Source organism: Thalassophryne amazonica, chromosome 7, assembly GCF_902500255.1.
Source record: "Thalassophryne amazonica chromosome 7, fThaAma1.1, whole genome shotgun sequence".
NCBI classification, from domain to species: Eukaryota; Metazoa; Chordata; class Actinopteri; order Batrachoidiformes; family Batrachoididae; genus Thalassophryne; species Thalassophryne amazonica.
This window is the reverse complement of record NC_047109.1, coordinates 115,036,868-115,051,253: the sequence shown is the minus strand read 5'-3', so window position 1 is coordinate 115,051,253 and position 14,386 is coordinate 115,036,868. Positions and strand designations below refer to the sequence as shown.

Here is a 14,386-nt window from a genome sequence, read left to right as displayed (position 1 = left end):
ACACAGTGCAGAGTAGCTACCTAAACTCTGTAAGTGAGATAGAGTATCTCGTCAATAGTTTTACATCCTCATTGAGTACAACTTTGGATGCTGTAGCTCCTCTGAAAAAGAGAGAGCCTTAAATCAGAAGTGCCTGACTCCGTGGTATAATTCACAAACTCGCAGCTTAAAGCAGATAACCCGTAAGTTGGAGAGGAAATGGCGTCTCACTAATTTAGAAGATCTTCACTTAGCCTGGAAAAAGAGTCTGTTGCTCTATAAAAAAGCCCTCCGTAAAGCTAGGACATCTTACTACTCATCACTAATTGAAGAAAATAAGAACAACCTCAGGTTTCTTTTCAGCACTGTAGCCAGGCTGACAAAGAGTCAGAGCTCTATCGAGCCGAGTATTCCTTTAACTTTAACTAGTAACGACTTCATGACTTTCTTTGCTATTAAAATTTTAACTATTAGAGAAAAAATTACTCATAACCATCCCAAAGACATAGGCTATCGTTATCTTTGGCTGCTTTCAGTAATGCTGGTATTTGGTTAGACTCTTTCTCTCCGATTGTTCTGTCTGAGTTATTTTCATTAGTTACGTCCTCCAAACCATCAACATGTCTATTAGACCCCATTCCTACCAGGCTGCTCAAGGAAGCCCTACCATTATTTAATGCTTCGATCTTAAATATGATCAATCTATCTTTATTAGGTGGCTATGTACCACAGGCTTTTAAGGTGGCAGTAATTAAACCATTACTTAAAAAGCCATCACTTGACCCAGCTATCTTAGCTAATTATAGGCCAATCTCCAGCCTTCCTTTTCTCTCAAAAATTCTTGTAAGGGTAGTTGTAAAACAGCTAACTGATCATCTGCAGAGGAATGGTCTATTTGAAGAGTTTCAGTCAGGGTTTAGAATTCATCATAGTACAGAAACAGCATTAGTGAAGGTTACAAATGATCTTCTTATGGCCTCAGACAGTGGACTCATCTCTGTGCTTGTCCTGTTAGACCTCAGTGCTGCTTTTGATACTCTTGACCATAAACTTTTATTACAGAGATTAGAGCATGCCATAGGTATTAAAGGCACTGCGCTGCAGTGGTTTGAATCATATTTATCTAATAGATTACAATTTGTTCATGTAAATGGGGAGTCTTCTTCACAAACTTAAGGTTAATTATGGAGTTCCACAAGGTTCTGTGCTAGGACCAATTTTATTCACTTTATACATGTTTCCCTTAGGCAGTATTATTAGAAAGCATTGTTTAAATTTTAATTGTTACGCAGATGATACCCAGCTTTATCTATCCATGAAGCCAGAGGACACACACCAATTAAACTGCAGGAATGTCTTACAGACATAAAGACATGGATGACCTCTAATTCCCTGCTTTTAAATTCAGATAAAACTGAAGTTATTGTACTTGGCCCCACAAATCTTAGAAACATGGTGTCTAACCAGATCCTTACTCTGGATGGCATTACCCTGACCTCTAGTAACATTGTGAGAAATCTTGGAGTCATTTTTGATCAGGATATGTCCTTCAATGCGCATATTAAGCAAATATGTAGGACTGCTTTTTTGCATTTGCGCAATATCTCTAAAATTAGAAAGGTCTTGTCTCAGAGTGATGCTGAAAAATTAATTCATGCATTTATTTTCTTTAGGCTGGACTATTGCAATTCATTATTATCAGGTTGTCCTAAAAGTTCCCTGAAAAGCCTTCAGTTAATTCAAAATGCTGCAGCTAGAGTACTGACAGGGACTAGAAGGAGAGAGCATATCTCACCCATATTGGCCTCTCTTCATTGGCTCCCTGTTAATTCTAGAATAGAATTTAAAATTCTTCTTCTTACTTATAAGGTTTTGAATAATCAGGTCCCATCTTATCTTAGGGACCTCATAGTACCATATCACCCCAATAGAGCGCTTCGTTCTCAGGCTGCAGGCTTACTTGTAGTTCCTAGGGTTTCTAAGAGTAGAATGGGAGGCAGAGCCTTCAGCTTTCAGGCTCCTCTCCTGTGGAACCAGCTCCCAATTTGGATCAGGGAGACAGACACCCTCTCTACTTTTAAGATTAGGCTTAAAACTTTCCTTTTTGCTAAAGCTTATAGTTAGGGCTGGATCAGGTGACCCTGAACCATCCCTTAGTTATGCTGCTATAGACTTAGACTGCTGGGGGGTTCCCATGATGCACTGAGTGTTTCTTTCTCTTTTTGCTCTGTATGCACCACTCTGCATTTAATCATTAGTGATCGATCTCTGCTCCCCTCCACAGCATGTCTTTTTCCTGGTTCTCTCCCTCAGCCCCAACCAGTCCCAGCAGAAGACTGCCCTCCCTGAGCCTGGTTCTGCTGGAGGTTTCTTCCTGTTAATAGGGAGTTTTTCCTTCCCACTGTCGCCAAGTGCTTGTTCATAGGGGGTCGTTTTGACCGTTGGGGTTTTTCTGTAATTATTGTATAGCTTTTGCCTTACAATATAAAGCGCCTTGGGGAGACTGTTTGTTGTGATTTGGCGCTATATAAATAAAATTGATTTGATTTTGATTTAAACCCCAGGCTATTTATTGGTCATCCAACTCCAAACCCACAGAGCTACCTGCTTTCTTTAGGGTTACTTGAAAAACGCTGGATAAACAATTCTCATACTGACTTCCGAAAAGTGAAAGAAGCAGTTTTCCAGTACTTTCCCAGTAAAGTCAACATGTTGTAATTGACAGCGTGTACGTTCAGCTATGAGCAGATGTTTTTAATACACTTTTGCACATTAAAAGTTGTTAATGGTTGCTTTCCCATCTGTTCCAATCTGTCAAACGTTGTGTTTATCACAAAGCCGTACAGAAAAGTAGATGTTGAAAAAGGCACAAAAATGTGGGAAATCTTCATGGATTTCTGAACAAGATCTTCCATATTGTCAAAAGCTTTAGAATGTGGCTGTGGGGAGCCCACTTTTGTTCGATGGTAATCTTACAGAAATTTGAGCTTTAAATTAATTATCTGTCCTACGGAGGAAAACAAACAAGCCCGCGTTAGCGGTGAGTCTGAAATCTGGCTTTGGAGATGTAAAAAGAGATGGAAACAAAGCGCGAAATCTTAATGAGAAATTATTTGGACTTTGTGGCTGATTTCCATTTGAAGTGTGACACACACGTTGTCGGGATAGAATCGGATTCGAGTGCGGCGGCTCGGGGGCTAATTAGCCCCGTCACGAAGATTTGGAACACGAGCCCTCGACGCTCGTACTCTCAAGATCTGTTTACTGTCCTGGAGCTTAATAACAATAATTTAGTCACTAGAGTTAAGGACACGGCTCCGGGGAAATATGGATTTCTCACCACTTCCATGTTAACTAATATAAACCAGTGTCGAGGAGGCCGGCTAATTAAAGTTAGATGAGGAAAAAACTGACGGAGTCAAAGAACTGTTCTGACTTTATGTGTGATATAAGCATGACCCAACTAATGAGCTTCTCCAGAAACTGGAAAATAAAGCCCTTGTATGTCGGCCTGAAATGTGCTTGTGAGTCCGTTGAAGGTGAAGAGTGTGTTCCATATGAAGGGTTCGAACTTGTCATGACTATGTGCAAAACGACGCTTTCAACTTTGGAGTTGTGTTGTGAAGAGTCTTTGAGTGCTGAAACCGCAGCACTTGTCTTTTAATCACCAGCATCAGCGAGTCCTCCAACATAAAGACTATTAAAAAAAACAATCTGCCCTCTCCAAGTTCATCTTGATGTCATTTACAGCCCAGAGTCATAGAGGATTTATTGCCGACTTCAGAGACGTAATAACTGGAAGAGCCTCTTAAAATAAGTTTGCTGTTTTACAACCATAATCACGTTTTAAACACAGATCAAATCTCTCTACTTATATTTGGCATTTCCTTTATTTGCAGGAAATCCTTTTTTTTCCATGCAACTGTAACCTGGACTCTTTATGGCGTTGTGGTGTTTGTGCTGTGGAGGGCTTCCTGTTGGATGGTTGGCCAAACTCAGGTCTGACTGCATGTGTTGGTGCCTTGGGTCGCCACATCCAACATGCTACAAAACTGCTTGGGTCCTGGATGTTTGCCAATCAGCCATCAACTGGTCCATCCCCACCTCTAGAAAGTAACCAACAACTCAACACTGAGGCACCAGCGTGCTGGATCGTGCCCAGAGAAACCCACCACATTGCTAAAATATTATTCCTCATCATATTACTCCTCACATCTCATCTTAGTTCTCTGAAATAACTGTTTGTCTGACATAAAGTCACTCTAGCCCAAAGATCTTGTAAAACACCTGGTACCAGTGATAGCTAGCTGTCATCATAGGTAACTGGTTACTGTCCAAGTCTCACAACCACAGTAACACAACACGTGCCAGGTTCTGAAAGACTTGAAAGTTGGTTCTTCTGCAAAAGTATGGACATCACCAAGCACCTCTGTTGAGCAACATCGTGACTCCATAAGCTCTTCCCAGGCCGAGGACCCAGTGACACGAATGTCATAAATGGATGTCTCTAAAAGTTCAACACTTTCTCCTCAACAGATAAACTTCTGATGAGTCCAGGAAGTGATTGAAAGCCTGGATCTTAGTCTTGATCCAGGACAGTTGAAAACCCAGAAACTCAAATTCCTCACTCAGCGTCTCAAGTGCTGTCATCAGGGTGTCCACTGATTCTGCACAGTATCCACAGTATGCACAGTCACAGTATCCTCCATAAAGTGGAGGTCAGCAAACCCTTCCTTGACGACAAAGGCTCATACGCTGATGGTTTCCCTAACCCTACCCAACAACTATTCTGGAAAAAACAAATCCATATCATGACTCACTGGATCAGTTCGCAGCTGAGTGTGAAGCGGCTGGGATGAGGATCAGCACCTCTAAATCTGAGGCCATGGTTCTCAGCAGGAAATCGATGGATTGCCTACTCTGGGTAGAGAATATGGCCCTGTCCCAAGTGAAGGAGTTCAAGTACCTCGGTGTGTTGTTCACGAGTGAGGGGACAATGGAGCGTGAGGTTGGCTGGAGAATTGGTGCAATGGGGTGGCATTGCATTCGCTCTACTGTACTGTTGTGACAAAAAGGGAGCTGACCCAAAAGGCGAAGCTCTCGATCTACTGGTCAGTCTTCCTTCCTACTGTCACCTATGGTCATGAGGGTTGGGTCATGACCAAAAAAACTAGATTGTGGGTACTAGTAGATGAAATGGGCTTCTTCAGGAGGGTGGCTGGTGTCTCCCTTAGAGATAGGGTGAGAAGTTCGGTCATCCGTGGGGAGCTCAGAGTAGAATCACTGCTCATTCACGTTGAAAGGAGCCAGCTGAGGTGGTTCGGGCATCTGGTAAGGATGCCTCTTAGGTGCCTCCCTAGGGAGGTGTTCTAGGCACGTCCATCTGGGAGGAGACCGCGGGGAAGACCTAGGACTAGGTGGAGAGAGTATATCTCCACACTGGCCTGGGAACGCCTCGGGATCACCCAGTCAGAGGTGGTCAATGTGGCCCAGGAAAGGGAAGTCTGGGGTCTTCTGCTGGAGCTGCTGCCCCCGCGACACGAACCCAGAAAAGCGGTTGAAGATGAGTGATGAGTGAGTGATTTACTGCAGGACTGAACCAATCCATGATGAGGGCTAGTATTCACTGAGAAGAAGACAAAGATAATGCCCCCAACCCACACAGCACTCACACCACCTTTGTGTAAACTGACTGTTGTGTCCAGCACCTTGCTGGGGATCCGCCGAATGTTCAGGATGTCCCAGATAGCGGCCCGGGCAACTGAATCAGATACTTTGTGATAATCAACATAGTCTGCAAGGAAGCACTGCTGATATTCACGCTTGCATTTAGTGAATACTCGCAGAATCAGAATGCGGATGAGGGTTGACCTCTTTGGTGTAAATCCAAACTGGTCTAGTCACTGACTGGCAAGTACTGTAACTGGGATTAAATCCAGTTAAGAATAATCCTTGGGGGAATCTTTCCCAGCACAAACAGCAGTTTGTTGGATGGTGGGATTAGGGCACTGCCTAACAGCTATACTATCAAAGGTGAAGCAATCACAAATGTCTACGGAGGGCATCACCTGGGTACCCTGCTAGTCACTTCATAAAGCTTGGCAGCGGAAAAGTACTCGTTTCCACACTCCGTGGGAGTAGCCCTATAGCTGGGTTCCATGGGATGGTGGCACTATGAAGGTGATGAGGGTTAAAGTCATTTGCCTCATCTCTTGAGGAGGAAAAACCACAACAGAGCAGCAAGGGTCTTGCCTTTGGAGGGTGGTGACTGATGTGCGGAGGGATTGTCCACTGCAAGGTGATGTCCAGGTTCAAACCTGCAGAAGCTCACACGGCTGAGAACTGGAGCCGGTTCGGAAACTGGACATTGCAGTGGCTCCACTCTCTGAGGATAAGAGACATGGAAGTGGGTGGATCTCAGTGAGTGGATGCACCTACTTTTGGCCTTGTTGCCCAAACGGTCACATACTGAGGGAGTGGCAGTTCCTGTGGGGAACCAGCTCCTACCGATGTTGTCTGAAGTCACCCATGTCGATGAGTGTATTATGAGGCTCTGACTTTAGCATTATGTGGGCGTCTTGTCTGTTGTTTAATCTACGCTCTGACCTCGGTGAGGGAGACGTTTTATTTGCAGCTTCACCCGTAATGAATGACTACCCCAGAGACCACACTCCACTGATCATTGGGCTGATCAGTGCCAAATATAAAATAAAACAAATAAACCCACTGTAATTTAATCTTAGAAAAACTTCCAACGGCATTAGCTCTTTCTGATGCACTTTGAAGGAGTGAGTGGTGCACGAGCGCTGATTTAGGTATTGTGATGAGATTATACCCACGTTCTGCGTGAGCGACCTCTCTGTAGCCCCTCAAAGCAGTTACAGTGTTAAACAGATGCATATTTAAAAATAAATCTACTGTCTTCATCATGGTTATATCAGCGCTGGTGCAAAGCACGAAGCACATGTGGCGATCAGTTGTCTCTAAAAGCCTCTTATTATTCGGCTGATGGTGACTGGTAATGGGATTAGGATGTCTTCTAAGCACATGAAACATTGAATCAGTGTGGAGAGAGTTAAACGAGGGTCCATCCATCGTGTATCGGTTACTCACTCTGCTGAGGTTATCATCACTGAAGTGGAATAAAATGCAAGAAAGTGATTACAAACACAATTTAATTTTCTGTATGAATAACAGTCCAAGAATGAGGTGAGACGTAGCTGTGGAATCTCCCGGAAAGTGTTTAACAAGAGTTATTTACCATTTTGAACATCCTAGTCAGGGAGCCTTTGCCATCCCCCGCGCCAGCCTTCTTAGCTTTGGCGGACTGTGACTTCTGGTCACCCTGGAAAAAGGAGAAAAAGGTTCAGTTCAAAAAAAGTCCACGTCTTTTGGTAGAGGGTTCACCGCTCCAGAAAGTGACCTGGATTTGTTTGCAATTCATGAGCAGGATGAAATATTCAGGAGAGTTTGGGAGTGATGGATGGGCGTGCACTGCACACACACAGGCATCGATTAACGGTGCAACTACTGTACATTTCCTTTTTGGAGAATAACTTTCTAAGTCTAAATATTTTTGTTTTGTTCAATGATATATAATTAATATTTATCATCTTACCATTGCACGAATGACATTCATTATTTGTTTTATATGACACCTAAATAGATACAGATACAGAAGAAAGGTGTTTTTGTAGGAACAGGAAGCCAACAGCAGGGGGCAGAGTACGATGTTTGTCCACCCAGCATTTCACTTCAGCTGGTTTCCTTATGATTAGAACTTGTCCAGTTCTTTATCTGACAGCGCTTCTACAGCCACTAAAGATCCATTTTCTTCCGCTTCATCCAAGGTCGGGTCGCGGGGGCAGCAGCTCAAGCAAAGCCGCCCAAACCTCCCAATTCACTAAAGATGATGCTGCTAAAACTGCAGTTGTTGGATTTAGCTTCCTTGTACCACGGAAGCATTTTTACAAAAAAAAACTAATGGATGTGCACAACAGAGTGAAAAGTATGACAAAAATGCATGGCCCATGATGAGGTCATTTATACAACAGTGGGACTAATAATGAATGTCACATAACATACAATCAACTAATCAAATAAAAGGATTGATTTAGTTGTCATATAAAACATTTTCTATGGCACCTAATACAGTATGTCAGACAATCTGGTACAAAACAAACTGATTTCATAGGATGCATTGGACGCCACTTACAAAGTTATCTAATCTTCTTTGTAAAATGATCTAATTTTGCAAAAATTGCATATTTATACTTCAGGCTACGTGCACATTTGGTGGAAAGTAACACTGCCTTAGAGTGCATCCCTCCACCAGGGAGGCAATGCAGTGTTTATATGACTAATGAAAGCAGGAGTGACAGTTTCAGATTTTTTTTTTTTTTTTTTGGAAAATGGAGCACATGTTTCAAAAGTTTGGAGAATAACTTTCTATTGGGGCCTGTTTTCATGTATAAAGGATAAATTATAAAGAGATTAAAACAATAATAATTCTTTTTTTTTTTTCACATTTAAACATCCTTCTTACCTATATTTACCTCCACCCAGGGGTGAACGTTTTCAGTGCTGTTTGTCTGCTGTTAACAGGATTACACAAAAACTACTGAATCAGTTTTCTTGAACTTTGGTGAAAAGTAGTCCAGGGGGCCAACCAGTTTTTTCTGCACCAAACAACAGTTATAATCCGGACTCAGTGTGGCCTCCACAAAAATGTATTATAGCCATGTCAGGGTGGTAGCTGTAGCTAGGTAGGGGTGAAAATGTAAAAATCAACCTCCAATCATTTTGACAAGTATACCACATTATTTGTCTGATCATAAAGACTCCAAAAAGGTATAGTTTGGACTATCTATGACTCAGTGTTTTGGAGTTATGGGGTAAAAACAGCAAGAATGGTAACAAAGGTCAGTTTCAGTTTGTAAATTAAAGTTGCTCCAATTTAAGTAAAACGTGATGCGAATTATTGGTTGGGTTAATTAATAGGTTTTTTAAAAGGAATAGTTTGCACAATGTGTCATGCTTAATTATCACATGATGAGGTAACAGAATCCAGTGGACTTGTTTGAAGTTTTACTTCCAGCATCCTCTTTTCCATCGTGGTGGCAGCACATCCAAGAAGGACACATCCAGGCTGGACAAACTGATCGGGCGGGCTGACTCTGTGGTTGGCATGAAGATGGACTCTCTGGTGACGGTGGCAGAGAACACTGGACAAACTCCTGGACATTATGGATGATGCCAGTCAGCCTCTGTAAACCATCATCAGGAACCAGAGGAGCCTCTTTAGCCACAGGCTGCTCCTTCCCAAGTACAGGACCAACAGACTGAAAAACTCCTTTGTCCCTCAGACCGTCAGACTGTACAACTCCTCACTCAGGGGGAGGAGGAGGAATAGGAAGACAGAGGATGGGAATGAGAGGAGCAGTAGGAGTCAGTAATGCCTAGTTCACACGGCAAGATAATTAGGCCGATATTGGACCTGATCTTCCTCTTCTGACAATCTTAAGGACACCCCGACAATCATGATGATGCTAAAGATAATCTTATCAGATATTCCTGACGTGTGTGGTGTGTTAAGAGCACTCTGATCTGCTCAGAAGGACGTCAGGGGCACTCTGATCGCAAATCGGGGATATTCAACATGTTGGATTGTCTTGGCCCGATATCGTAGCGTGTGTTGTGTCCTCCGACCACAAACGAACACGCAGCCTGCTGAATGTGACGTGCAGCCAATCAGAAATCGAGGTGACATCGTACGGAGTGGAAAATAAAATCAAAACAGCTGTTCTGAAGTCCGGTGGTCGCGTTGTCTCCACTCCTTTAAAGAATGTCTTTTCTTTTTCTTTTTGTATTGTTTTTTTTTTTCCGTTTTAAATCATCCACAAAGTATCTACGTTTGTTTACTCTGAAGTCACGTTTAATCTCGAGAGATTTTGTGAGATTTCCTGTCTGACCTGGGACCGTTCGTGTGTGAAATCTGTTCGTGTGTGGTATGTTGTTTTCACCGTGTGGCTGAACACACACACACACACACACACACACACACTGTACCACCAAACCTGTCAGATCTATGATTATTATTATTATTTTTTTATCTCCACCTGTGTGGTCTCCCAGGTTTTGGAAACCTACAGATAATTCTAAAATCCTGCCATGTGAACCAGGCTTAAGACAGTAGTTCTGGTATTTATATTTGTATTTACTTTTTGCAAATTGTTTCTTACTTCTGCTTTTGATACTCTGTGTACTTCTTACCCTGTGTGCTACTGTCCAGTGCTGCTGGAAGCTCAATTTCCCCGAGGGAGTCTTCCCAACAGAATAATAAAGTTCTATCTAATCTAATCTTTGAAGACCAAACATTCAACACGGTCAAAACTATTCCATTCATTAATCCTATTAGCTCAACCAATAATTTGCTGTACAAACTGAAATTGACCTTTGCCACCATTTTTGCTGTTTTCACCCCATAACTCCAGAACATTCAGTCATAGATAGTCCAAACGTTGGAATCGTTATCCTGACAAATAATATGGTATGCTTCTCAAAATGACTGGAATATTTTTAGATTTTTACTCTTGTGTAATTCTACAGCTAACACCCTGGATGGCTCTCATATATTTTTGTGTAAGTCCTGGTGCGCTGAGGCTGGATTGTCAGCATCTCTTTAAGCGGTACTGATTGGATCACATTTGACTACTGTCTCACTGACTAAGGGTAGCGTTTAGGCCAAATAAGAAACCATTCATTTTTGGAGCAGACCCCATAAAGAGGGCGGATTAAAATTTTGTTGTTGTTTTTTTTAATTTAGCATTACTAAATATGGCTTCTTTTTTATGTTACATTTTCAAGAATTTCTCAAGAGCTAATGCACAGATCTGTAAGAAAAAAAAACGTGTAGAGTTCTAATATCTACATTATCTCTTGTTATACAATTTCAGACACCCCTACAGTCGACTGTACCTTTTATTAACGCTAGCTGAAAGTCTCAGTTGTCCCGTCATTGCAATATCTCATTTACATATGTCTGTCCAGTGTGTGGCGCTAGCAAAAAGATACTGCATGTAAGTAACTAGCGTGTTTAATACACTTTCTTTCCTTTTGAGTGTCTCAGTTATAAGGTTAACTGTCTATGGGTAGATGCTAATGTTAGCTAGTTTGCTAACTTGCACGCTAAGTTGCAGTTTAACTAGCTGAATTTAGCTAGGTAAAGCTGACATTTATTATCGCTAACAAGATAAGGACCCACCGAGTGTAACTGTAATTTGCACTGTGTAGATTCTTTCAGAATAAATTGGATAAGCCTGTTACCCGCTATTTAAGGTTAATTCACAACATGAAGTACTTTTTTTTTCTTATTATTATTCTTTTTCACCTTCACATACACACAGAGAACTTAAGCTAAGTGCTGATAATGATGGTGAAGGATGGAAGGCAGATAATGAAGGACACTGTTAGCATGAACAATGCAACGAGTGTTAGCATCTGAAGGCAAACGAGGATGTTATCACTGTGGTGTCAGTGCTTCATGAAGAACATGTGCGCATGGAGCCGCGCGAGTCACGCTGAGCGATGCGCTCACTCGGCTCCTCAGCTCATGTGGGCATGGCATTTTTTTTTTCTCAAATTTGACTTTTTAAGACCAACCTACCAGGCCCATCTTTGCTGCCATTCCTCTCCACTGGAGGTGCAGAGAAACGAGACAAGGACAAGAGGTAAAAAAAGGAAGCGAGGACAAATGGAAAGTCATATCTTACTCAGAGTAAAGGCAGGACAGGAAGGAGAAGAGGCAGGTGGGAGGGTCCATCCAGGGGGCAGGAGTCATAAGGGGCAGGATCGGATGTGGAGGTGGGACGGGGTAAGGGTGGGGGGTGGGGGGAGACAAAATATTTGGTTAAGTAAAGTTGTCTCTTTACCCCGTTGGATGGAGCAAAAAATTTAGTATAACACAGCAAAGGCATAAATAAACATATAACAGTGTATGTATAAATATTGTCCATTGAGTTTGTACATCGTTTTTGTAATTTTATGACATCACGGCTAAAAAAAAACTATTAAAAAAGTAAATATTTTTGTTTTGTTCAATGATATATAATTAACATTTATAATCTTACCATTGCACGGATGACATTCATTATTTGTTTTATATGACACCTAAACAGATACAGATACAGAAGAAAGGTGTTTCTTGTAGGAACAGGAAGCCAGCAGCAGGGGGCAGAGTAGGATGTCTGTCCACCCAGCATTTCACTTCAGCTGGTTTCCTCAATCCAGTGATAAATCTAAATTATGATTAGAACTTGTCCAGTTCTTTATCTGACAGCACTTCTACAGCCGCTAAAGATGTTGCAGAAAAAACTGCAGCTGTTGGATTTAGCTTCCTTGTATCACGGAAGCATTTTTACAAAAAAGCTAATGGAGGTGCACAACAGAGTGAAACGTATGACAAAATGCATGACCCATGAGGTAATTTATACAACAGTGGGACTAATAAAGAATGTCACATAACATACATGCAATCAACTAATCAAAGGAAAGGACTGATTTAGTTGTCATATAAAACATTTTCTAATACCGTATGTCAGACAATCTGGTACAAAACAAATTGATTTCATAGAATGCACTGGACGCCACTGACAAAGTTATCTAATCTCTGCAAAATAATCTAATTTTTGCAAAAATTGCATATTTATACTTCAGGCTACATGCACATTTGGTGGAGAGTAACACTGCCTTTGAGTGCATCCCTCCACCAGGGAGGCAATGCAATGTTTATATGACTAATGATAGCAGGAGTGTAATCAGAATTATGACAGTTTCAGATTTTTTTTTTTTTTTTTAAAAAAGAGCACATTTCAAAAGTTGCATTTGCAAAAACACTTCCAATCTTGATCCATAGGTGGTGCTGTAGTGCTGGAGGTTCCCAGTGATTGAACCAAATTTAACCGTGTTGTTGACTTGAAATGTGATGGACGCCTGCATGCAGTGAAAGAGTGTGTTTCTGTATCACCCGTCTATATCAGCCATTTATTATCCTGCGCTGACAATAAACGTACAGAACCCAGTTTATGGACTCCTTTTATCCAAAATGCAGGTACAAAATACTTCATCTTACATGTCAAAAAGAAACAAGATAAAGCAGACTCACCCTGGATTTGGGAGGGGCAGGGGACACCTGGGGAGGAGTTAATCACAAAACCGAAGATAAAGTTAGCAAGGGATGAAGCAGAGAGACAATAAGAGAACATTAGAGAGACAAACATGGAGGAAAGCCTGCAGAAGAACACGTCGCTCCAAAATCTTGCTGTTTTATAGCTTTGGTTCGCCGGCGTTACTCACAATCGTACGGAAGAAATGGACCACGGCGTTTTCTCCTCCATGCTTACGCGGGGAAGCGGCAGATGTTTTCTGAGGGGCCTGAGAGAGAGCGCCTCGGAAAGATCCCTGCGGAATAAACAAACACAAGGCCCACGTGAGACACTGACCTTCAAAACCGCTTCACGGGGATTTACTCCAAATCTGACAACTTTTGCAGATACTCGTCTTGTTCTCTGCGAAAACATGTGCGTGCATTTTCCCACACATTGGTGACATTTCTAGAACATGGATGTACAGCGAGACTGTATGACTCTCACATACACATCGTACCTTCCATACATGCAATGTTCTGAGAAAAAAAAAAAGCCTGATGTGATGAGTGGAAATGGAAAAATAAGGTCAACAAAATTTTCTTTGGAGTATCTAAGTTTCCCCTTTGTTGAACTTGTGCTTCTTCTTTGCCATGTTTTTCACTGCATAGGCGGCAGGAGTAAATTTCATCTGGGTGGGCTGAGTGTGGCAGCACAACAGTGCAAGCAGTTGATGCTGACGATGGGAAGTGTCATAGGCGAGGATAGTCCGGGGAGGGGTTCTCTTGGGAAATTTTACATTGTTTTTTTTTTTTTTCTTTTAATGTGTTTTATTGTTTTAATATGTTTAGTGTCTAAAGTGGGCAGGGGTGGTGGCCAAGTGGTTATTGCCCTTGGTTTCAGTGTGGATAGTTCCTGGTTCAAACCCTAACGCCTGCCACAATTCTCCATATAATATGGAGTTGTATATACGAGGTCTATTAGAAAAGTATCCGACCTTATTATTTTTTTCAAAAACCATATGGATTTGAATCACGTGTGATTACATCAGACATGCTTGAACCCTCGTGGGCATGCAAGAGTTTTTTCACGCCTGTCGGTTACGTCATTCGCCTGTGGGCAGTCTTTTGAGTGAGGACTCACCCACCCTCTCGTCGATTTTTTCATTGTTTAGGAATGGCTCAGAGACTGCTGCTTTGTTTGATAAAAAAATTTTTCAAAACCTGTAAGGCACAACTGAGTGGACACCATTTGATAAATTCAGC

At 41.9% G+C, this 14,386-nt stretch overlaps 1 protein-coding gene across 7 annotated transcripts in view; it reads right to left on the bottom strand.

Moving 5' to 3' along the window:
• Positions 1–14,386, bottom strand: part of LOC117514797 (myelin basic protein-like) — a 41,370-nt gene that overhangs the window by 4,339 nt on the left and 22,645 nt on the right. Inside the window, exons 2-6 of one of the 7 annotated variants that reach the window (XM_034175385.1) lie at positions 13,333–13,437; positions 13,142–13,168; positions 11,645–11,674; positions 7,241–7,324; positions 7,093–7,111 (exon numbers count right to left, since the gene is read on the bottom strand). In XM_034175385.1, the coding sequence (XP_034031276.1) occupies positions 7,109–7,111; positions 7,241–7,324; positions 11,645–11,674; positions 13,142–13,168; positions 13,333–13,437 (249 nt within the window). In that variant the 3' untranslated portion in view covers positions 7,093–7,108. The remainder of the gene's footprint in view (positions 1–7,092; positions 7,112–7,240; positions 7,325–11,644; positions 11,675–13,141; positions 13,169–13,332; positions 13,438–14,386) is intronic. The other 6 variants (XM_034175390.1, XM_034175384.1, XM_034175389.1 and 3 more) reach the window with 6 other exon arrangements.